Raw genomic sequence first — 25,750 nt, forward strand, 5'->3', positions numbered from 1 at the left:
CCCGCTTTAACAAGATGTTGGTGAGGCCTACGTGCAGTAGTGTGCACATTTTACAACTTAAATGTAGATTCGTCTAATGAACCTATAGGAAACTTTAATTGTGGATGTTAGAATATCATATTTATTTGCACTGCAGCAGAAATAGAAAATAAATGTACTGGAATCCTGAAATGAAGAGTAACTGAGTTATTTCGGTAGAGGAAGATGTTGACAAAGATGTCAGCACTCTGACCATTATTTGAAATTGCTTGGGAGAAATTACATTGATATTGAGCTATTGGAGCATGAAAGTCTTTTCCATAAGGTACATAATTTCCATAGGGTTTACATAACAGCATCATTTATTGGGTAACTGGCTATGTATTTGAAAAATGGGAAAATACTTGATATTAGGAGAGGTGGCAGTTAACAATAGAGCTATTGGGTACTTAAAATATGTATGTTGGTGTTGGATTGCAATCCACACTTTGGATTTCCTACGTTATGACACTCTGGTAGTTGGCACTCACTGTGGTACATCCTGCAGAGATGTGAGCAATTTCTCTGGTGCACAAAATTAGTGAACTCAAGCTTAATTGTTTGCAAGGAGAGTTACGTTTTCTCTTTTATTATATAAGCTGGATGTGATTTCTCAACTAAAATGTTAAAATGTTCAGGGAATTACCTTGGATAACATATTTGGCATTTATGTCCAGCTTATATCACTCTGACTCAGATTTAATAGATACCTTTAGAGTTTTTGAAGCTTTAAAAATAGACAAATGATATCAAACGTTGAACACTATAATATCATAGGTCTTGCATGCAGGGTGGGTAATTGGTGCCAGGTCAACTTCACCAACAAAATAATACATTTGATCCACACATTATCTGTATTTTTGTTATTTTATTTTATTTACAAAAACTTTTGTAAGTCACGGGTGAATAACACAGATAACAATTATCATCGGCTTTTTGCGCACATTTATGTCAGGATCATCTGTGGAATCTCCCCGGGGATAGGTTTAAATGAACAACATCTTTGCACAAGATTCTTCCAAGGGGAGGAAGACAGAACCCAAGTGTGATGTAATATTATTTGAAGATATCCCTAATGTAGCTAAACGATGCAGTGCCATGCTTGATGCTCAACTCTACATTGACATTAGAAAAGCCTGTAATTGACTTCTGCTGTGTTCTTCCTTAAGCATTAACGTAATCTGAGTGGCACAACATATAACACAGTACAGTTTTACTGTTTTGCTGAGAAGCTACTAAAAGGGAGTATATGACTTCTAGATACTGTGGAAGGATTTCTTTGTTCAATCACCATTAGGCAAGGAAGTGATTTTTTTTTCCAGTGAGAATGTAATTTTTGAGATAAAAATGAAAACATGTTTTTCTAACATATTAACACCCAAGGGAGCTGGGAATGTCATGGTTTATCAGTTTCCTTTATCCTGGTGTCCTGTTAGACCAAATATATAAATGGAGAGCAGTGCACTAATATATCATTGTGAATTTAATGAGATGCTTATGGAATAAGTGCTTTGTTGAAAATATTGTTCCCAATTCCACCCCCCCCCCCCAGTAGAAAGAGTCACTACTGATTTTATGGAAACTATTTTGCATTAAAGGCATATTTCTGTTTGCAAAGTAGGATAGAGTTGAGGGGAAGGTGTGGGAAGTCACAGTATCGGCATTGCTTTCCCTTCCACTCCCTGTGTATTGTTGGAGGAGAATAGGAAGGGCTGCTTTGATAAAGCAACACAGATGAACAGGAAATGTCCTGCTCCTATCCTGCCCTCACTTGTCCAGGTGTGCACACTTTGCAGAGGTGCTGTCTCTTCACATTAGATGAAAATATATATTAAAAATTATTAAAAGCTGGAATAAAAACAGGATATGCTGGAATTATTCAGTGGGTTGGCCAGGAAGAGAAATTGACTCAAGATGATCAGTTTCTAATGTTTTCTGTACATTCACTCATTAAACCCTGACCCATGTGCATGTCTATCTTTGAGGCTTAGTTCCTCTAATTCAAAAAGGAGGAGGAAAATAAGTTGTGACTGCTGGTTTGAGGAAGGATTGACAACATGTCACTGATGATTATCAGGTCTCTTAAAATGATGAATACCAATGGGCTTGTGCAAGTTCTAGATTGTGTGCCCTGCCATGGAATTAATCGGGCTTTGGCTGTCTCAGGTCTATTTTCATGTTGCACTCCCAAGATAATTTGATAACTAGCTGGAACATCTGATAGTACCAACTTGGCCTTTTCCATATACAGCAGTACAGTAGCTTTTCTCTTAATGGCAACTGTTTGACCAGTGTTCACAAAATCATACTTCTTTTCAAATGCCCTCTGAATATTTGAGGTTGGCTGTACCAGGCTATTTACCTGAAATCACTGTTCATAGATGTTTTATGTCATGAATTCTGAGATAACATTGGTATTATGATAATTCTAGGACCAGATGAATAATTCACAAATACCACTCTTCACCAGAGAGTGGAAAGGAAATAAGATGAGTTTACAGTTGTAGTTTAACAATTGTTACTGGATTAGTAGTTACAAATATCTTAACAAGGTAATCATTCTGTTTATTTTCCATATTTCATCTAATTCCATCTTTACAGTTATTACAGTGAAGATTTTTGTTCTTATTTTAATCCACAAGCTAACACAGGTTAAATATGAAGTACTGTACTTTTAACATTGATTGTTTAGTGACTTCATGTAAGTATCCTAGTGATTTCAGTGCGAAGTGGGAGGGCCTTCTGTACATAGTTGCAATTCAGTTGTATTTATGTAAAAAATACTTGATTATACATTTTGTTTTGCCTTTCAGTAAATTATTGGCTGGCACAATTTGCTTTAGTTCCCATGTGTTAATTGCATAAATTTAAACATTTTTTCAGTAGCCTCAGCATCATATAGTAAATATTGTTCCTCTCTGTGCCTTCTGGTGCATTGAGTGGCAACCTTGCTATTTCTTTAGCAGTTTTGTCTGTATGTTTTAACGAGGCTGAGTTGCTAGCTCGATGCTCAACCCAGCACTGATGGAAAGTGTGCTCGGGGCCAGCTGGATTCGAACCCAGGACCACTCACCTCGTATAAATATACAGTATGTCGTTCATTTATCTGTAACAAATGCATTGTTTGGGAGATTTGTTACTGACTTTTCTGTTCCTGCATATTGTAAATAAATAGCAATTTAACTTACTTGGCCATATGATTTTTTTTTGGTGTACGTTATTCAGATGCTGAACGTAAGAATCAGCATCCGGTTTATTATCATCGGCATGTGATGTGAAATGTGTTAACTTAGCAGCAGCAGTTCAATGCAACACATAATATGAAGAAGAAAAAAAATCAATTACAGTATAGGTATATTGAATAGGTTAAAACTAGTGCAAAAAAGCAAAATGTATATTAAAAAAGTGAGGCAGTGTTCATGGTTCAGTGTCCATTTAGGAATCAGATGGCAGAGGGGAAGAAGCTGTTCCTGAATTGCTGAGTGTGTCTTCAGGCTTCTGTACCTTCTATCTGATGGTAACAATGAGAAAAGGGCATGCACTGGGTGCTGGAGGCCCTTAATAATCGATACTGCCTTTCTGAGACACCGCTCCTTGAAGATGTCCTGGATACTTTGTAGTCTAGTACCCAGGACAGCTGACTAAATTTACAACCCTCTGCAGCTTCTTCTGGTCCTGTGCAGTAGCCCTTCCACACCAGGACACAGATGCAGCCTGTCAGAATGCTCTCCACGGTACATCTATAGAAGTTTTTGAGTGTATTTGTTGACCTACCAAATCTCCTCAAACTCCGAATGAAATATAGTCACTGTCTTGCCGCCTTGATTACTGCATCAATATGTTGGGACCAGGATAGATCCTCCGAGATCTTGACACCCAGGAACTTGAAACTGCTCACTCTCTCCAATTCTGATCCCTCTGAGGATTAGTATATGTTCCCTTGTCTTACCCTTCCTGAAGCCCACAATCAGCTCTTTCATCTTACTGACCTAAACTGGTAAGGATCATCCAATTGATGACAAATATCAATAAAATGATATCAAATATCAACCATAAAATGTCATGTTTCTTTGAATTTACTGCTGGGTAACTAAATTATATGATTCCTATCATTGAGCTTATTACTATTCTGGTCAGGTCTGTTTTCTCTGAACACATTCCTACGTTGTTTTATGAATTGTAAAATAAAACTCCTTAATCTGGGCCTTTGTTGGACTGGTAGGTTTGCTGGACTTTTGGGTGATGATTGTCAATAATGATGTACGTAATAAATTTTTCAAAAATCTAGTAACTTTAAAAGGAATGTAGGAACTGGGACTGCAGTGTGTTAGTAGGGATGTGGGAACTGGTGCCTAGTCAGCCAGATACTGAAATCATGAGGGTTTCCAAACAATTAGTTGACTGATTTATTATCACTATATGCACTGAGGTACAGTGAAAACTTGCATAGTGTTCATACAGATCAATCTGTTACAACAGTGCATTGAGGTAGTACAAGGTAAAACAATAACAGAATGCAGAATAAAGTAACAGTTATAGTGCATATAGACAAGGTGCAAGGTTATAGAATGGTAGATTGTGAGGTTAAGAGTCCATCTTATCGTACTAATGAATACTGGGATAGAAGCTGCCCTTGAGGCTGGTGGTGAGTGCTTTCAGACTTTAGGTGTTTTCTGCCTGATGGAAGATAGAAGGGAGAATGTGCAGGATGGGTGCACGTCTTGAGGTAGCAAGGAGTGTAGACAAGAGTCAATGGAGGGGAGGCTGGCTTCCTTGATGTGTTGAGCTGTGTTCACAACTTTGTTTTGCAGTCTTGGCCAGAGCTGTGATGCATCCAGATAGGATGCTTTCCATTGTCCATCAATATTATTTGATGTGGGTCAAAGGGGAAATGCCAAATTTCTTTAGCCTCCCAGGAAATAGAAGCACTGGTGAGCTTTCTTGGCCACAGCATCTATGTGGTTGGACTAGCACAAGCTGTTAAAGATGTTTAAGCCTTGGAACTTGAAGCTCTCAACCTTTGATCTCAGCACCATTGATACGAACAGACATGTGAACTATCACACCCTCCAAGTCGATGGCTAGTTCTTTGGTTCTGCTGACATTGAGGGGGAAGATTGTTATCATGCCACCATTTCACTAAGCCCTCTATCTCCATCCTGTACTCTCGACTCATCATTTTTTGAGATATGGCCCACTGGGGTGGTATCGTTTACAAACTTGTAGCTGGAGTTAAAGCAGAATGTGGCCACACAGAAGTGATTGCATAGGAAGTAGGGAGATGAGGATGTAGCTTTATGGGACATCAGATTTGAAGATAAATAGTGGCGGAGATGTTGCTGCCTATTCTTGCTGATTGCAGTCTGTTGGTCTGAGACATGTTGAATCCCAGTTCTACGAGTTGGGAGATGAGTTCGGAATTGCAGAACTGAGCTCAATAAACAATAGCTCAATGGATTTTCTCTCCAGATGCTCCACAAATGATAGCAGGGCCAAGGAGATGGCGTCTGCTGTAGACGTACCTTGGCGGTAGGAGAGATACATCTCCAGATAGCAGATTATTAGAGTTTCACTGTACATGCAGTGCTTTTGCTGTGGAGAAGAAAGGGAGATGTGGTGGGAGACACCAAGGCTGGAGTATGAATGTTTGGTTTGAGATTGTCATGTGGATGACTTTATACCTGACTGGCTATAAGGGTATTATAGGTCTACTCACATACAAAATATCTTTAACATGCAGCTGACCATCTTAATGGCAGTTAATGGGTTTGGGGAATAAGTTATTCACAGGATTTGTTTTAAAGCTGAATGCCATCAATTTATTTTCCAATGTAATTTAAGCAGAGGTGTCTGATTTATGAGTTACAAATCATTCAGTTACATAATATTTGTCATTTAACACGTCAGACATAAACAGCACCACCCTCAGGACTGGAGTTAGCATGCTTCCATCTTTTATTGTGTTGGAACATGTATACATACACAGTGCTGTATCACACTCGATTCTCATACAATCCGGCAGAAATAAATACAAATTATTCACAGATCATTAAACACAAGAACTAAATGACACTAATTATTCTACATATCAAACTTGTGTTTTGTGTGTCCATGGGACACAGACCCAGCATGGATTTTATAAATAACTTTTTTTTTGTTACATTACACATTTTTTGGATAGTCATTAGATTTACACTCCTGTAAAATAGAAAGCACTCTGTATTGAAATTGCTGAGAAATATCAGTTTAACTTGCATATAATCACCTAGTTCCCAGTTCACTGGGAAACAATTCACTGCTGCATCGATAAACCCTGTCACAGAACAGAAACAGTTTGTAATTAAAGCACTTTTCTGGTCCCTGGTGCCTTGATAGCTGACAACATTTCCAGTGTTGGAGAGCCTCATGTCCACAAGTGACAAAGCACCAGGCTGGATTGAAATAATGGATCTCGCCTTGAACTTTTGCTGTAGTCCCCTACTTGATTTTAGCAATTCATGATTTGAGAAGGGATTAAATTTGGTCAGAGTCACCACTTCTACGGCCAAGTTTTAGCATGAGCCTCTCCTGTCAATCATCTGATGGCCTCCATTATTTAATAGGTTCTAAATCTGGATAGCATTTTTATGCTCATGTTGAGGGCTCTATGGTCTTAAAGGAATACCAGCAGGAGGAAAACATGGCTGGAAGTTGCTGTTGAAATGGGCAAGAGTGTAGTCCTTTATTCCTACACCTTGACTGCAGGAAGGTTCACCCATATTAGTTCAATCTGTGAATCTGCTGTCTTAAGTCTACTCCAAAATATCATCCCTCCTTGCCAGTCTGCATTTCCTCATGTTTTCAGAAATCCAGTAACCTCAAACGTTTGTTGTCAGGCTCCTGCAGTGATATTCCCTTCCCTCATTACCTCTGCTAACAGATATCTGCCATCGCCCATGTGTTCAACGTGTGTCATCATTCTCGCAGGAGTCTCCTCCATGTGGAAGAGGATCCTCAGCATACAATGGTGAGGTAGAAATCTGAGGTGACCCATTTGGTGGAACAGAACATAGAATGATGTTCATGTAGACGGGCATAAGGGTCCTGCACCACAAGGCTACTGCCAAATGGGATATCTGTGGAGCTACTGCAAAATATGATGTACGGCCAAAAACCCCAGAGGCAATGAGAGAGACAGGAGAATTCAGCCCTGAGTTTGAGTGTCTCCGATGTTAACATTAGCTCTGGTAAGTGGCCACCTACATGTGGCATCAATGGTGGGGATGACATGAGAGTATGGAGATCATTCCCTGTGCTATGAATGCAATGTGGGATAGGATGCACACTACGGATGGTGCAGTGCAGGAGGGATGATAGGTACAGAGAGCTCCGATGTAAAGCATTTTCCCTCACTGGTAACCCTCCTCAGCCTCCCACATGCTGACTTGTAACCCTACAGCTGAGCTGGCCCTGCACGTGACATTGGAGTAATCTATGATGGGTCCCTCACTTCACCAAAGAAACCATCTGCCTTCTGCACTGCAGTGTTTCAGGAAAACAGGGTGAAGTTTTTTTGTTTTTGTGTATGTTTTGTATAAGACGAAGTGATGAATTAAAGGAAGAAATGCCCAGATTTCATCTGCTTTGAAGACACCACACTCCTATCAAACCTAGTGCTAACATCTAACTGGATCATCTACAAATATTTGTACAACTTAGCAAAAATATGTTTAAAGCAAGAGGTCCATCAGTTTGCACATAGAATGACAATATTACAAGTCAGACCTGTGTGCTCACAGCTGCTGTGCTGATTACAGGAGACCGTGACCTTGACAGAACTCTTCCTCATGGAAGCTACAGATCATAAAAATACATAAAAAGCTGCCAGTAACGAGGGCTAGACAGGGTGCATGGAAGTAGTGCACAGGTGGTGGGGGAGAACAACGGTCATCACCTGTATACTTGGCAACATCCGTTTGATAGTTGACCCTCATAGAGCCTCCATGATGTGGGATGATCGAGGAGCCAGAGATAGCATTATGTAGTTCAAGTGCGAGGTATACAGTAGATTTGCAATTACTGCCACCCTTCATGAGTAAACTTTAGTAAACCTGAGTTAGTCCCAAATGTGTAATGTTTTAAATAACCAATTACTGTTTTGAAACTGTCAATCTACCTGCAGGGTTCTCAACCTTTTTGCATGCCATGGAACAATACTGTTAAGCAAGGGGTCTGTGGACCACAGGTTGGGAACCCCTGCTGTACTGAGAGAGCTTCCTACAAGCACTTCACTCAGTGAGGTCTCTGCTATCAAGTGAAAAGATTACGCCTCAGTTGTGATGAACAGCTTCAATAGGATTCGTGGGATAGTCGTTTCTGGTGAGGTACAGGACGACTGGCAGCCAGAGCGAAAGGGAAACACTGGAAAAGTTTTTCAAAGAATGTTGTATTTTAAGGAGGTTTCTCTTTTGTCAGGAAGGTAAGCCAATAAGAATTCTAAACTTAAATGTAAATGCCTCTAATGCTGCTTTTTGCTTCCACTACATTTCTGAATGGAAAGAAAAGTTCTTTGGGTTAAAATCTTTCCACCTTAAGATGAAAAGAAATATCAATTTTTGGCTCTGGGATGCAAACTTTTTAAAGGTTTATAATTCATTTCAGCAAAATATTAACACTTGGATAACTGAACAATAAAATATAACATTAAGCTAAATCAACTTGGCTATTGCAAATAGATGCAAGGCTGTAGTTATAACACATTTGTTCAAATAAGGCAGGGAAGAGAGTCTAACAATGGTTGTGGGTAGTACAATCTATAATAAACCTAACTTATTTGGAAAACTATGGGTTAACAAAGCATTGTTAAAAATACTGAATTGTCTCTTCAAAGAAATAGCAGAATTTTGATGAAGAGTTATAGATAATAATGTTTGTGGGCTTTCCAAAAGGACATGACAGCATGTGTAAAACATGTTAAGGGATAAAATGGAGAGCAGTAGTGCACATTTGCTTCTGTCTGGAGGTGAAAAAACAGCATTGGGTTTCTAAGATGTATTTATTTTGCTTTATAATTAAAAAGACTTGGGTAAATGGAAATTTGCAGATGGTTGTAACAAACTGGTTTTTCATAATGATTTACTGAATAGACTGCACACACTTCAATCAAGTATAGTATGCTTACATACAAAATAATTCTTCCATATCATTATACCCAAGACATTTTTTTAACCAATGTCAAATGAGCATTTATGTACTTCTGGCTGCAGTGCTCCCTTAAAATGAATCAAAATCTTAAACTCAAATTGTTTATGTAGCCCCTTTCCCCCCTTTGAAGTTGGTTCATAAGAATTGAAGGGTTAATGATAATTGTGATTGGGACAAAGTCTCATTGAAACTGCAAAATGAGTCACACATTTGGGGCTCACTGAATGCAAGTTTGTGGCGGTGCTTCAGGAAGTGACATACCAGCATTATACGTACATTCTCGTCCACACAGTCTCCATGTACAATCCCTCGCAACTACACAGTATGTCAGCATGCCATTGAAAGTATCTACTTAGCACTGTGACTATATAACTGCACTGATGAAGATCACCAGTGGTCAGATCAGGCAAGGGTGAATATGGTGGAATACACCAAAATACACCTCAGTCTCATTGAGGCCTGTTCTGGACTCAAGAACAGCTAAAGATCTTTGGTTCTATGGATTCAATTAATGTGGAAAGTGGAAAAGAACACATAACTGACTGCAACTGAATCGCACTAGCTCTAATTTAAACTTTTCATTAAGCATTCATATTTGACAAATACAACATCGGAATTGCAGTTTTCACCTCAAGCACTGCTCTCTCTGCGTCCTTACACAGTCCAAATTCAGTTTTGAATTTGCAGAACGGTGCAGTATTCCAGTGTAATGATTAAGCTTTCAATTTGACTGAAACTTGTATCATTAATAATTCTGTGAAATGCTTCACAAAATGGAACATGATGTAAATGTATGTTTCTTAATATGTTTTGGTACTATTTCACAATTTGCAAGGACTGGACAGCAATCGTCGAAATTAGTTTCAATTTTAATTAAGTGTTCTTTTTATTTTTCTGTTTCATTTGTATTTCAAATATATTTATTTTATTCTTATCTGTTGCCGTCTCCCAAATGTGTAATGTGACTAAACTCTGCCTCTTAGGATTTTAATGCATTGGATTGATAAAAAATGAGTGCAAGCTGCTATTTTTTCTATCTGAGGCTCTTTTTCAGCATTTCTCTCTCATCCATATCGATACTGTTTCACTTTAGTTCAGCCCCAGCTGCTGTGTTGAATGTTACTGATTTTGTTCTTGACCTTTTTAATAACTTGCTACCATTTTGTTAAAATATTGTAATTTTCTTTAAAGCGGAGAATACTAGTCGATAATTCCTTAAAAAAAGCAAACAGATGAATAGGTAGTAAGAGCTTTTAGCATGATGGTCTTTGTAAATTACAAAGGAGAGCAAATTACAGGGAGAGCTTAAGTGTTAAGGTTATCCAAGGAATTGGGGAGACTAAATTTGGATTATTGTGTGCAATTCTGGTCACCAACCAGAAAAGTCACCAATAACCTTGAAAAAGTGCACAGAAAATTTACAAGCCTCTTGCTGGGACTCCATTTAAATGAATAGGTTAAGATTTTATTCCCTAGAATGTAGGAGAATAAGTGGAGATTTGATAGAGGGGTATCAATAGGGTGAATGCATGCAGGCTTTTTCCCCTTCAGGTTGGGTGAGACTAAAACCAGAGGTCATAGGGTTAAGTGAAATATTCAAGGGGGATCTGAAGGGAGCCTATTGCGAGTGTGGAACAAACTGCCAGTGGAAATGGTAGATGTAGGTTCAATTGTAACATTTAAGAGAGGTTTGGGAGGACGTGGTCCAGGCACAGCTAAATGGGGGTAGGCAGAAGGTCTGATTGGCACGGACTTGATGGGCTGAAGGGCCTTTTAGTGCGCTGCTGTACTTTATGACTCATTTGGTACACTATGGCACTTTCAGGACGTTAGCTCACACAGAAGGGTGACCTAGAACTGGGTCTGTGATTCAAGCTGGAAATGCAAGACGAAGTGACTGGTTTGGCAATCCTTGGGTAATCTTTGAGGGAGAATTTGTCTCTTAGAAATCTGTGTTAATGTGTTGTTTATTAATGTTAGGATCATCAGATGAATATTTGAGGTGCTAATTAATTAATTAAAATTACTCGGCCTGTTTTTTCAATATCCACAGGGTTTTCATTGAATTACATAATCTCAATTTGCAGCTCACTGCGCATTCACTTCCTTGACCAACGTTCCCGGACATACCAACAGCAGAAGCGGGTCTTCGGTTACTACATACAAACATTTTTCTGTACAGCAACGGATTCTCTGAATTCTTGCACACATTGCAAAATAAGTCAGCAGCTTTGAAGTGTACTTTAAAAGCTGCCGCAGTATTGAAGATCAGAGCACCCCACCTCAAGCTGCTGTTGCCAACCCCAATTATAGCAGCATCGCTTAGTGAGAGGAGGCTGCATGACATCTTTCTTTTCCTCCTCCATCCAGTGTTTTTATGGTGGATGATTTACTCAGATAACCAGTCTGTTTGGGACATATTTTAAAAGAGGCAACAAGCCAAAATACTTTGACAATCGTGTAAAAAATATATAATTTTGCACATTCGTCCAATACTAAAAGCGAAAAGCAGAAATCCTGAACTTTTTAAAATGTTACTCAAGGGAACACTACAAGATAAATTTGGACATAGGTACAAATATCTTAAAAGCCCGTATGATCAGAAAAAAATCTGACTTTTGCATACCTGTTCAATAAGAGGCATAAACAGTAGACCTGGAAAAGTTTTGGAAGAGCTTCCCCACATCAAACTTCATAGCATACAACTTTATTGGAAACAATGCACTGAAAGGTGCATTACTGACAGTGACTTCGACAGCAAGACCTACCGGAGACTGAAAAGTAGCTTCGTTCACTTATTGTTATATGCTAACAAGTGTGCTCAAAGCACAAATGGTGACTTTACTTTGAGCAAAACCAAGCATAATATTCAGCAGTTACAGCTGAGCGCCAGAGATAACATGAATAACATCAAGGTAGCCCGTGTGTTTTCATTCTGATACCTTTTCATCATCTTGGGGTAGTGCTTACTGCTGGAGGTGGGAGTGCACCCTGAGGGCACTGGAAGTTTGAAGATGAGGAGGATATTTTGATTGGACTAACAGGTTCACCTGTTTGGAGCCTCCAGACGAGCTCCTCATTCGTTCTGCTGAGTCTTTTCTTTTCCTTGCTTTCTTTCTCAACGTATTCATGAAGTGTTGCATTTTCCTCTGAGAGTTGTCTGCAAGAACAAGCAAGAGGTATTTTCCTTCTAAACCGTCAGAAAACTCTGCAAATTAGTTCAAAGGCCACAAATTAGGTAATTAACTATAAACATTTTTACTGCCAAGGTGCTTTTAACTCTTTCTCTGTTAAACTAAATTTGAAAATCGTTTCATTAGAAATTAAAGGGCGCTTTAGAAATCAGAGAGCTGTTGAGGAGGGTTTAAGCTAATTCGGTGGGGTTGGGAACTGGAGTGATAAGGCTGAGGATGGGGTAGTTGGTATACTGTATAAGTAGATGCAATGTGTAGTGAGATGTGAGGAAGGACAGGCAGATGATAGGGAAAAATTATAGTCATTGGGATGAGTGGAAGTGTAACATGGGGGCAAAATGGCAAAGGGTGATGAATACAGGGCAGAAAATGTTAAATTTCAGTGCACACAGTATACAGAATAAGGTAGATGATCTTGTAGCATAATTAGAAATTGGCAAGTACGACATTGTGGGCATCACTGAATTGAGGCTGAAAGAAAACCATAGTTGGGAGCTTAACATTCCAAGGATCCAAGGATAGACACTGTATCGAAAGGATAGGCAGAGGGGCTGTGGGGGGGGGGGGGGGGTTGCTGTGCTGGCTCTGTTGGTAAAAAATGAAATCAAATTCTTAGAAAGAGGTGACATAGGTTTGGAAGATGTAGAATCCTTGTAGGTAGAGTTAAGGAACTGCAAGGGTGAAAAAGCTGATGGGTGTTGTATGAAGGCCTCCAAGTTTGTAGCCAGGATGTGGGATACAAATCACAATGGGAGATAGAATGGGCATGTGAAATGGGCAATGTTACAATAGTCATGGAGGATGTCAATATGTAGGTAGATGGGGAAAATGAGGTTGCTTCTGGATCCCAAGAGAGGGGATTTGTAGACTGCCTACAAGATAGCTTTTTAGAGCAGTTTGTGATTGAGTTCACCAGAGGAAAGGCAATTCTGGATCGGGTGTTGTGTAATGAAGCAAATTTGATTAGGGAGTTTAAGATAAAGTAACTCTTAGGAGGCAGTGATCATAATATGATAGAATTCATCCTGCAGCTTGAGAGAGAAAAGACGTATCAGTGTTACAGAGGTGTAAGGGGAGTTATCAAGGCACGAGAGAGGAGCTGGCCAAAGTTGATTGGAAGTGACATTAGCAGGGATGACAGCAGAACAGCAATGGCTGGAATTCCTGAGGACAATTCAGAAGGCACAGGATTGATACATCCCAACGATGATGAAGTATTCTAAAGGGAGGATGAGGCAACCGTGGCTGACAAGGGAAGTCAAAGATAGCAGAAAAACAACAAAGGAGAGGGCGTATAATATTGCAAAAGTTAGTGGGAAGCTAGAAAATAGAGATTTTCAAAAACCAACAGAAGACACCTATAAGAGAATAGGAGAGAAAAGAAACATGAAAGAAAGCTAGTTAATAATATACAAGAGGATACTAAAAGTACTTTCAAATATGTAAAGAATAAAAGAGAGGTGACAGTGAATATCGGACTACTGGAAAATGACACTGGAGAGGTTGTAATGGGGCACAAAGAGTGGCAGAGGAACTTTGGAAAGCAGGAGCATTATGCCAGAAATTTGAGAGTGTCGGAGGCAGAAGTGAATGTTATTACTATTACTAAGGAGAAGATGCATGGGAGGATGAAAGTTCTGAAGGTAGGTAAGTCAACTGGACCAGATGGACTACACCTGAAGGTTCTGAAAGATGTTGCTGAAATGATTGTCAAGGCATAGATTCTAGAATGATTCTGGAGAACTGGAAAACTGCAAATGTCATTCCACTCTTAAAAAGGGAGGGAGGCAAAGGAGAGGAAATTACTGGCCAGTTAGCCTGATGTCAGTGGTTGGGAAGATCTTGGAGCCTATTTATAAGGATGAGGTTTCAGGGTACTTGCAGCACATGATAAAATAGGCCAAAGTCAGCATGGTTACCTGAAGAGGAAATCTTGCCTGATAAATCTGATGGAATTCTTTGAGGAAGTAACAGGCAGGATAGACAAAAGACAGTCAGTGGATGTTGTTTACTTGGATTTTCATTAGGCCTTTGGCAAAGCATTGCACATGAAGCTGCTGAACAAGACAATAGCCCATGGTATTACCGTAGATAGAAGATTGGCTGACTGGTAGGAGGCAAAGAGTGGGAATAAAGGGGCCTTTTCTGGTTGGCTGCTGGTGATAACTGGTGTTCCTTAGGAGCTGGTGTTGGGACCGCTTCTTTTTACATTATATGTGAATGATTTAGATGATAGAATTGATGGGTTTGTGGCCATGTTTATTGATGATATGAAGATAGGTGGAGGGGCAAGTAGTGTTGAGGAAGTAGAGAGGCTACAGAAGGACTTAGATTGGGAGAATGGGCAAAGAAGTGGCAGATGGCATATAGTTTCAGGAAGTGTATGGTCATGCACTTTGGGAGAAGAAACAAAGAAAACTATTTTTTAAATGGGGAAAAATTTCAAAAATCATGGGTGCAAAAGGTCCTGGGAGTCCTTGGGTTGAATTCCCTAAAGGTTACTTTGCAGGTTGGCTTGGTGGTAGGGAATGCAATGTTAGCATTCATTTGGAGAGGACTAGAATACAAAAGCAAGGATGTAACACTGAAGCTTTATAAGGAACTAGTCAGACTGCACTTGGAGTATTGTAAGCACTTTTGGGCCCCTTATCTAAAAAAAAGATGTGCTGACATTGTTGGTCCCGAGGAGGTTCATAAGAATGATCCCAGAATAAAAGAGGGAAGTTTCAGACTAGAGGGAAGTTCATTTAGAATTTCTCTAGCCAAAGGGTAGTGAATCTATGGAATTCATTGCAACAAACGGCTATGGAAACTAAGCCACTGAGTATACTTAAAGCGGAGTTTGATAGGTTCTTGATTAGTCAGAGAATCAAAGGTTACAGGGAGAATGGGGCTGACAGGGATGAGGCAATAGGTGAGCAGACCTGATGGGCTAAATGGCCTAATTCTGCTACTGGCTTACGGTCGTCTTTCCTTTCAGGCTTGGCTCAGCGTCAGCCCAGACTTCTGAACCAGTAAAATTACATGAAAGACCACATCCTGTAGAAAACAATAGGTGCAAAAAATAATAAGAATTTCAAAATTAGCTTCTGTCAAGATTCCACACACACTCAATGGGAAGTAATTCTCTTGAATGTCCCATCCAGGTAAATTACAAGGCCTATGCTTTTCTTTCCTTGAGATAATGGAAAGCTCACATACCCAAATTCTCTCATGAAAGCATTTGGAACTTCAAGCTAACTTTCCGCTGGTTCAATTTAGGGTTTGTATAACTGCTTTTTATGCATTTGACCACTAACCTTGTTAAGGCAGCATTGTTATCAATCCTGACTTTCAGATCTTCATTCTGCTGTTGAAGTACTTGAACTTTTTCTTCCAACACCACATTCTTCTCAGCCTGCAGAGATGACATAAAAATGAGTTTGCTTCAAGAAAATTAATACACCATTGTGAATTCTTAGATGTAATGGCTACCAAAGTCCTGCAGTTAAACAGTATTACAAGGAAACATGTTCGAACTCTTAATATGCATTAGAAGTACGCAGGCACTGCCTTAGAAACAATACTGAGGATGTAGATGTTATATTTTGTTGCTCCAAAACATTAAACTAATTGAAAGGAAAACACAGGAGCTGGGAATAACTCGTGTACGTTTAGTTTTACTTTTAATGAGGCATGCGCATATGATGTAGCAGCATAATGACATATGACTTTAATGTACTCTTACATATAACCTGTAATGAATTATGTAAACAACAAAGAATGCTTAAACAATATTTTTACAATATTATTCAAATATTACTGAAATACTAAATACACAACAGTAGATTAGTTCTGCTGAAGGGTTTTGGCCTGAAACATCAACTGTACTCTTTTTCCATAGATGCTGGCTGGTCTGTTGAGTTCCTCCAGCATTTTTTGTGTGTGTGTATGTTGAGTATTAACTTTTGAAACTGTCACAGACTGATAACTCATCATGGGAATTTGTGTGTGGAATGGTTTTCTATCCATTATGTTGGTAAATAATGGAAATTGCCAAAAAATTTCCAATACTGATCCACTGCACTGGGAGGTCAAACTCAGAAATTAACAGTGCGAGACAAAATCCATGCTGCCATTGCATGTTCCAGTTTTATTCCAATATGTGTAAAAGCTGTAATTTCTGTTTAATTGGATCTGAGTGTTGTGTGTTGAAAGTAATATAACTTTTGACCTTGTCGCTCAACAATGTTTTTGTTTATTGCTGGGATTGCAGGGGCAATAACTCCATCACTTTAGGTATAATCAACTTTGTTTCATGCTGGAATTAAAAGGATCCCTCCTTCAGAGAAAACAAAAGAATAAGAGGAGAGAGAGAAGCAGAACAAGTGGATCATAGAATAGTAGAGCACAGTAAAGGCACTTCGACACACGGTGTTGTACCAACCCACTCCAATATCAATCTAACCCTTCCCTCCCACATACGCCTCCATTCTTCCATCCATGTACCTATGTAAGCACCTAATGTATCTGTCTCTACCACCACCCCTGTAGTGTGTCCCATGTAGCCACCACTCCCTATGTACAAACCTACCTCTGACACCTCCCCTTTCCTTTCCTCCGAACACCTTGCATTAGCCATTTCCTTCCTGGAAGTCTCTAACTATGCCTCTTATCATCTTGTATGCCTCTATCATGTTGCTAATCTCTTCTGCACCCTCTCCTTAAGCAGAAAACGTTGACTGTTTATTCCTCTCCATAGATGCTGCCTGACCTACTGAGTTCCTCCAGCATTTTGAGTGTTGCTCAAGATTTACAGCATCTGTTGAATCTGTTGTTTTTAATCTTCTTTGTGCATCCCCTCAGTGCCCATCTTCTTTGTGCCCTTGCTGCCTAATTGCTCCTATACAATGCCTACAGCCAATCTTTTGGGAGGCTATTCAATGTCAAGAGGAAATAGACAATGGTCTGTGAGTTAGACCACTGGCACCCTTGGGCTTGCGATGCACAGCTGTGAACATGAGGGCTTGAGGCTTGCAACAACATGGAAATGCAATGGAAGATTTGAATGGTAACTGTGAACCCTGACTGACAGGTTATTGGTGTACATGTGCTGAAATATCCTTCACTTCCTATTAGTCCCTCTCTCTGGATCAAGGATGTCTTCTACTCCTGTCGTCAAGAGTCTTAAGATGACTGATCAGGCCAATTTGGGATTTGCACACTCTGCCACGTGTGGGCCAAGCTTGGTACCTGGACAACTTGGGAAGCAGTACACCTCTTGCACATTTACACCGGGCTTCTGTGTGCTGCCAATAGTGGACTTGATTATGGTGCTCTGTCTCCATCTTCAAAGATCACAGGTTGGGGATTCCCATGAGTCGGTGGGGTCACCACACTTTCTCAAGGGCTCTGAGAATATTTCTGATTATCTTCCTTAATCCATTTAATGATCTCTTTCTATATAACAGCTTAGAACAGAGGGTCTATTTTGGGAGTCCAGTGCTGGGCATGCGGCGAAAAGGGCTGCCTGTAATTGGGGCCTCAACATCATGCACACTGGCAGGAAAAGGATATAGATATTGGTTTGTCTATCTTGCTAGTGAACATTGCAGAGGCAACATTGGTAGCACCTCTCTAACTCTCTGAGTCTCAGAAGTGTATATGAAGACAAGGATCGCTGCTTGCCATTAGACACTGAGCTTTGAGTTGGGTTTGAGGTCTTCACTTTCAAGCACTCTCTTCCTCAGATGGCCAAAGGCAGTGAAGGCACAGCAAAAATGATGGCGGATCTCATTATCTGTCAGCTGTGATTTCAAAACAGCTCCTTAGATGTTGAAAGTAGTCCAAATTTTCTAGGAACCTATTTTAGACCTTGTGTTGGAGAGTGAGGAGTGGTTGACATTGGAACTTTATCTTGTGGATGATAAGACCACTTTTTTCATATGACTGAAACAATACCTCCAAACATGGACATGTCTTTATTGCATTTCAGTGGCTGAAGGTAGGGTGCCCTTGGCTCTGAAGTGCGGGTGACATAGGTTGAACAGCGTCCTATTTGTTCTACAGATCAGCTCCAGTCCTGCAGAAAGCTTGCTGAAGAAGAGGCGTGCCACTTAGGTAAGAAAGTATAGGGGAGATGTTGCCTGGTCTCGGCATTAAGATGGTTGTGGACCTGTTAGTTATAACCATGGCATGCTTGTCATGATAGAGACAAACTGGAGATGCATTTCTGCAGTTAGTCAAACTTGAGAAGGATAGAAACATAGAAAACCTTCAGCACAATATGGGCCCTTATGCCACAAAGCTATGCTGAATATGTTCTTACCTGAGAAATTACCTAGGATTGCCCATAGCTCTCTATTTTTCTGAGCTCCATGTACCTGTCCAGGAGTTTCTTAGCAGACCCTATCGATTCCACCTCCACCACCGTCGCCGGCAAACCATTCCATGGACTCACCACTCTCCGTGTAAAGAAAACTTACCCCTGACATCTCCTCTGTACCTGCTTCCAAGCACCTTAAACCTGTGCCCTCTTGTGGCAACCATTTCAGCCCTGGGAAAAAGCCTCTGACTATCCACATGATCAATGCCTCTCATCATCTTATACACTTATCAGCTCACCTCTCATCCTCTGTCACTTCAAGGAAAAAAGGCCAAGTTCACTCAACCTATTCTCATAAGGCATCTCCCCCATTCCAGGCAACATCCTTCCTATAGTGAATCTCTTATGCACCCTTTCTATGGTTTCCACATCCTTCCTATAGTGAGGTGACCAGAACTGAGCACTACTCCAAGTGGAGCCTCACCAGGGTCCTATATAGCTACAACATTACTTCTCAGTTCCTAAACTCAATCCCACAGTTTATAAAGGCAAATGCACCATATGCTTTCTTAACCACAGAGTCAACCTGCGCTGCAGCTTTGAGTGTCATATGGACTCGGACCCCAAGATCCCTCTGATCCTCCACACTAACAAGAGTCTTACCATTAATACTATATTCATCATATTTGACCTACCAAAATGAACCACCTCATACTTATCTGGGTTGAAGTCGATCTGCCACTTCTCAGCCCAGTTTTGCATCCTATCAATGTCCCACTGTAACCTCTGACAGCCCTCCATACTATCCACAACACCTCCAACCTTTGTGTCATCAGCAAATTTACTAACACATTCCTCCACTTCCTCATCCAGGTCATTTATAAAAAATCACAAAGAGAAGGGGTCCCAGAACAGATCCCTGAGGCATACCATTGGTCACTGACCTCCATGCAGAATATGACCCATTCTACAACAACCCTTTGCCTTCTGTGGGCAAGCCAATTCTGGATCTACAAAGCAAGGTCTCCTTGGATCCCATGCCTCCTTACTTTCTCAATAAGCCTTGCATGGGGTACCTTATCAAATGCCTTGCTAAAATCCATGTACACTACATCTACTGCTCTACCTTCATCAACGTGTTTAGTCACCTCAAAAAAATAAATCAGGCTTGTAAGGCACAACCTACCCTTGACAAAGCCATGCTGACTATTCCTAATCGTATTATGCCTCTCAGAATCTTCCCCATCAACTTACCAACCACTGAGATAAGATTCATTGGTCTATAATTTCTTGGGCTATCTCTACTCCCTTTCTTGAATAATAGAACAACATCCACAACTCTCCAATCCTCTGGAACCTCTACCATCCCCATTGATGATGCAAAGATCATTGCCAGAGGCTCAGCAATCTCCTCCCTCACCTCTCACAGTAGCCTGGGGCCCAACTCATCTGGTCCCAGCGACTTATCCAACTTGATGCTTTCCAAAAGCTCCTGCACATCCTCTTTCTTAATATCTATATGCTCAAGCTTTTCAGTCCGCTGTAAATCATCCCTACAATCACCAAGATCCTTCTCCATAGTGAATACTGAAGCAAAGTACTCATTAAGTACCTCTGCTATTTGCTCCAAACACACTTTTCCAGTATCACACTTGATTGGTCCTATTCTCTCCTGTCTTATCCTCTTGCTCTTCACATACTTGAATGCCTTGCAGTTTTCCTTAATCCTGTTCACAAAGGCCTTCTCATGGCCCCTTCTGGCCCACCTAATTTCTTTATTAAGCTCCTTCCCGCTAGCCTTATAATCTTCTACATCTCTATCATTACCTAGTTTTTTGAACCTTTCGTAAGTTCTTCTTTTCTTCATGACTAGATTTACAACAATTTCTCTGTAATTTCTCCCATTTGATAGCATCAAAAATTGTATGAGATGGAGTCAGCGGGAGACGCTCATGGAGTGAGTACTGTTTTAGACTCGCTCCATAACCTTTACTTTTTTTAACCCTTGATCACCCTTATCCAACTTATTTTTACCTACACCAAAAGTTTTTTGCTATTTTTTTGAACTTATTGTTAAGAGTTTATTGTGAATTTCTGAAGATATGTAAACAGAAATGTCTCTTAGATCTAAAGGACGAGAACCTGGGCGCAATCTGAACGGTAATGGAAAGAAGCAAGCTCATCCGCAAAAATTGTATGAGATGATAGCAAAGCCATATTTCAGTGGTTGTGCTTCCTAATTGTCTACAGGATTAGATGTGTGGTGATGGCAATCAATCGCCCTTTTACTTTAATCCTACACAAATTCCGCCTTGTTCTCCCCACACTCTTATCATCCTCCCTAGATTCTATCCTTCTACTACCCATTATGGACAATTAACCTAACAACCTTCATGTATTTGGGATTTGGAAGGAAACTGGAGCACAGGGGAAACCCACACGGTCACACGGGAAACATGCAAACTCCACATAGATGACACTGGAGGTTAAGATTGAACCCAGGTCCTTAGGGCCGAGAGGCAGAGGCTCCATAGAGCTCTGTTGAGTTCTTCCATTGTAGGTTGGAGAAGCGAGGGATCTAAGGAGATGTGAGGGAAGTGTAGGGCTGGGAACACGGAAGAATAACAGTTCAGAGTGAGAACTGAGAGCAACAGAATGTACTGTAACTTAGACTAGTAGTGGGATGTCTAATTTCATTGAACAACACCAAACAAACATTACAGTGGGAATTACATAATTGTGGTTTTCCCCATGCAAAACAAAGCTGGTTGCACATGGCTATTAGCAACTGGAACTGCTCAGTTGGATTTCCAGACTGAATCTAAAGAAAGATCAATTTTTATCATATAATTCTGAAAAATGGAACTAGACAATTGAAATTGGAGTAATTTCTATTTAAAGGACCTACTTTTTCAATCTAATCTAAAAGCACAATCTTAATGGCATTTCCATTAAAACCACATAGATATAACAAATTTATAAATCTGGTTCTAAACCTTGCGAGTTTAATGAATAGAAATCTATCTATTTTTTCTAACCAGTTTTTCCAGTTGCATAATTTTCTTTTCTTGGTTGTGAATTTGTTGATTTTTCATTTCAAGAACATGTTTTAAACTGTTCATATCTTCCTCTAAGTGCTGGTAAGGTGCCAAGGCAATCTGTCAAATATATAGAAAAACAAGGTAAAATATTTAAATTTAAGATTGGCTCAATTTTGACTTTCGTCCATTAAACCATGCATTATGGTACTTGAAATGTTGTCATTTGAAGCGACTTCCTATATCACTGGTAAAATGCAACTATACAGAGCCCAAGTATAAATACAAGCAAGAAAGAAAAGCTTTATTTGTCAAGAAGTATGTACAGTATATTGAAACATCAGGACATATAGTGAAATGAGTTGTTTGCATCAATGACCAACTGACCAAGATATGCAGGGCTCAGCCCACAAGTGTTGCCAACAGAACGTGGTCCACAACTTACCAACCCCAACTCCTACGGCTTTGGAATGTAGGAGGAAACTGGAGCACCTGCAGGAAACCCACGCAATCACCGGGAGAACGAAAAAATTTGTAACAGACAGCGTCAGCAATTGAACCTCTATCTTATAGTTGCCGCTGTAAAGCATTACCCTTATTGCAGTGCTACTGTGCCATATCTTACAAAGTTGGGTTCTATCTCATTCACTCACTCTCTCCCACGTACAAACATGTGCTGTTAGTTACCATGGCTTGCTCTAACAAATAGCACTATGGTTCTGAAAATCAGAGGTAGTGTCAACAGCTTAATTTTAGTAGTCACATGTATAGAGCTCCACTGCATGGTAGCCTAGTGGCTAACGTAATGCTTTACAGCACCCATAATCAGGGTTCAATTCCAGTTGGTGTCTGTGAGGTGTTTATACATTCTCTCCGTGACCACATGGGTTTCCTCCAGGTACTCCAGTTTCTTTCCACATTCCAAAGACATAAAGACTCGCTACAGTATGAGGGCACTGGAAACAAGGCGACACTCGCGAGTTGTCCCAGCACCTGCCCAGACTGTGTTGGCCTTTGTTGCAAACAACTTATTTTGCTGTTTTGATGCTTTGATGTACATGTGACAGATAAGGCTAATATTTTCCTTTGTATTTATTACAATGCAGAAACATTGGTACTGCAGAAGCAGGAGACTTGATGAAAGATCTCAGTCCAAAACACTGACTGTTTATTCCTCTCCATCGATACTGCCTGATCTGCTGAGTTCTTCTAGCATTTTGTGTGTTATGATTGAAATTGGTTTATTATTATCTGAAGGCAATGGAAATCCATCCTGTCTGAATCTTGCACTCTGCTCAGACTGCTTGATCAACAAGTTCACTCTCCACTGGATATACAGAATAAATTTCTATCCAGCAATATTATATTCAGCATCATCCCTCAAGCAGGCAGTTTTGAGTTTGATGCTGTCATCCTTAAACTCCAGTAATACTGACATAAATGCATTTTATTCAAAGGATTATGATTATTGATTGGGTAGGGGATAGTGTCCAGCTACATAATAATCACACGGAAATCCCCAATTTATTCACAACACAACATTGTGTCTGAGAATATATTAACATTAAGTTTCTCAGAGGCACTTCTACGTCATTTCACATAGAATGTATTAGACTCTAAGTTACTGGTAAGTCAGGAAATAATTTTTCATTTGCATATGGTCAAAATGTACAATGAGAAATAAAGTGCTTGAGGTGTTTTTTTTTTAGCAACTCTACTTAAGGAAAGAAAGACTTACAGAGAACTACTTGCCCCTTTTCAAATTATGCCATTTAATCTTTAAAGCTTCCACCTATGTTCCTGTAGAGGCAGAACCTCCTCTGGTGTAATTCTGATCAATGCAAATGAGGCTTAATTTTCCAGTCTAAACCAACAAAGCATTCTAAATTATCCATTGCTATTACAGGTTGAGTACCCCTTATCCAAAATCTGAAAACTTCCGAAATCCAAAATTTTTTTGAGCGGTGAACTACGTCACAATTGGAAAATTCCACAAAGCACTGGGAAGGTTCCCAGGTGATTTGCAGGTTTCTGAGCATCACAGAGAGTTCTGAGAAGTGACCTCACATATGTAATGAACAGAACTTGATGAAAAATACTAAAACACTGCATAAAACAAAAATTGAAGATCTTGATTATACATTGAAAGAGTAGATTCATCAGTGTCACTGTGAACATATGCCAATTAATGGTACGCTGATCATGAAATAAGCAAAGATCTATCACGATAAACTGAAAATTGAGGGTAATTTTAAATAGTCAGCAGGTTGGTTGCAGAAATTTAGGAAAAGACATGGGATTAAATTTTTAAAGTGCCTGCTGATCATGGAGCAATAGAGAAACTCATTAATGAGTTTGCCAAGATTGTCACTTATGAAAATCTAACATCAGAACAAGACTACAATGTTGATTGTCTTTATACCTGATATAAACCCAATAAAAGTAAAATTCAAATACAGGTTACTGCAACCTTTTAATTAAAACATGTCATTGAAGGTGGAGTCTGAAAGCCAGCTGTTCAACAGCTGATTTAGGTACTCTCCCAATGCTGCTGAGTTGTTCTTGTTAGCCTGCACACATTCTATTTTCATTATATTAATGGTATGTATTTACTGTTGCTGTTAAGTATGTATGAGTGATGAACAAGTGCAAGACAAAGACACCTTACCAGTAGCACATAAATTCAGAGTCAGAAATGATGGCGATCTCATCATATGTTCCAAAATCCAAAATACAGAACACTTCCTGCCCCAAGCATTTCAGATAAGGGGTACTCAACCTGTACTGATTTGGATTTAGTTGTGAATAACAGAAACCAACAATCTCCAATTTTTCCAAACAGCAATAAGGACTGAAAAAATCATCTAAATAAACCAAAATTAAAATATGCAACGTTCTATGTCCATTTTACTGTCAAATGACACTGGTTGCTTAAACTATGAGAAAAGGAGATAAAACGCAACCAGAGTGTTACACCTCTGAAATCATGAATAAATAAAGTGACAGTTCATAGTAAAATGATTTTGCAGCAGAGTATTTCTTGTCCATCAATATCTAATGGTTAACCGATGTATAATAAATACATAACATCCTGAAAACACTCAGCAGGACTGGCTGCATCTAACAGAGATAACTTTCAAAACTTTGCACCTGGATGTTAACTCTGACTTTCCACAGATGTTGCTTAATCTGCTGAGTGCTTCCAGCATCTGCAGTTTCTTTGCTTTTCATTACCCACGTGTATCTTTACCCAATAGTGTCACTAAGTAAAAAGTAACAACTCCATTTGTGTCTGTTGAGTCCGCAAAAGACACAATGGGGAAAGTTCTGGAAATTGGATTGCATCGTAGAAAATGGATCCATTTTCTATAATGAAATCCAAATTCCAGAACTTCAATCCGCATATAATATCCTGCAAAACATCACGTATTTTCCAAATTGTGGTTTGATGGTAATGTATATATAAAGGCACTCTGGGGAAATACTATTTTCATTTTCTATGATGTAAGTCAACTTCCAGAACTTCAATCTACATATAGCATTTCCCCACTGTGTCTTTCTATATACTGTACATTACTGTCAAATGACAGTGCAGTAACCACACTTACTCCAAGTGGCTCACCAGACGAGGGGTAACAGGAAAAGCCTGAATGAGTTATGGGGAAAGCAAAGTAAGTGTGGAAATCAAAAGTGATTCACAGTTTTGAGGAGAACACCTAGTTCCACGTTCAAGTACAAAATGCTAGTGACAGCCTCAACAGTCATTTATTTGGCTGCTGTGCAACTGAGCAATCTAATTTCACAGAATGACCCATAATAATTATTCATCTTCTATCTCCATAATCTACATAAGGTATGATGTACTGAGCTCTCAACACTTATCACCTGTAGAGCCAGCTTTTGGCTTGCTGATAGATTACATGGAGATGAATTGACTACAATTATGAAAAACTGACATAACATTACACATCTGTTCTTGTGGTTATTATTTGTATGTGATCTTCAGAGAGAAA

General features: G+C 39.6%; 1 protein-coding gene across 1 annotated transcript in view; it reads right to left on the reverse strand.

The window, feature by feature from the left end:
- Positions 1–5,955: 5,955 nt before the first annotated feature.
- Positions 5,956–25,750, reverse strand: part of LOC132391221 (microtubule-associated tumor suppressor candidate 2-like) — a 305,375-nt gene continuing 285,580 nt past the window's right edge. Inside the window, exons 12-14 of the mRNA XM_059964130.1 lie at positions 21,738–21,857; positions 15,695–15,792; positions 5,956–12,361 (exon numbers count right to left, since the gene is read on the reverse strand). Coding sequence (XP_059820113.1) covers positions 12,151–12,361; positions 15,695–15,792; positions 21,738–21,857 — 429 coding nt within the window. The 3' untranslated portion in view covers positions 5,956–12,150. The remainder of the gene's footprint in view (positions 12,362–15,694; positions 15,793–21,737; positions 21,858–25,750) is intronic.

Source organism: Hypanus sabinus, chromosome 3 (assembly GCF_030144855.1).
Source record: "Hypanus sabinus isolate sHypSab1 chromosome 3, sHypSab1.hap1, whole genome shotgun sequence".
In the NCBI taxonomy this organism is placed as follows: domain Eukaryota; kingdom Metazoa; phylum Chordata; class Chondrichthyes; order Myliobatiformes; family Dasyatidae; genus Hypanus; species Hypanus sabinus.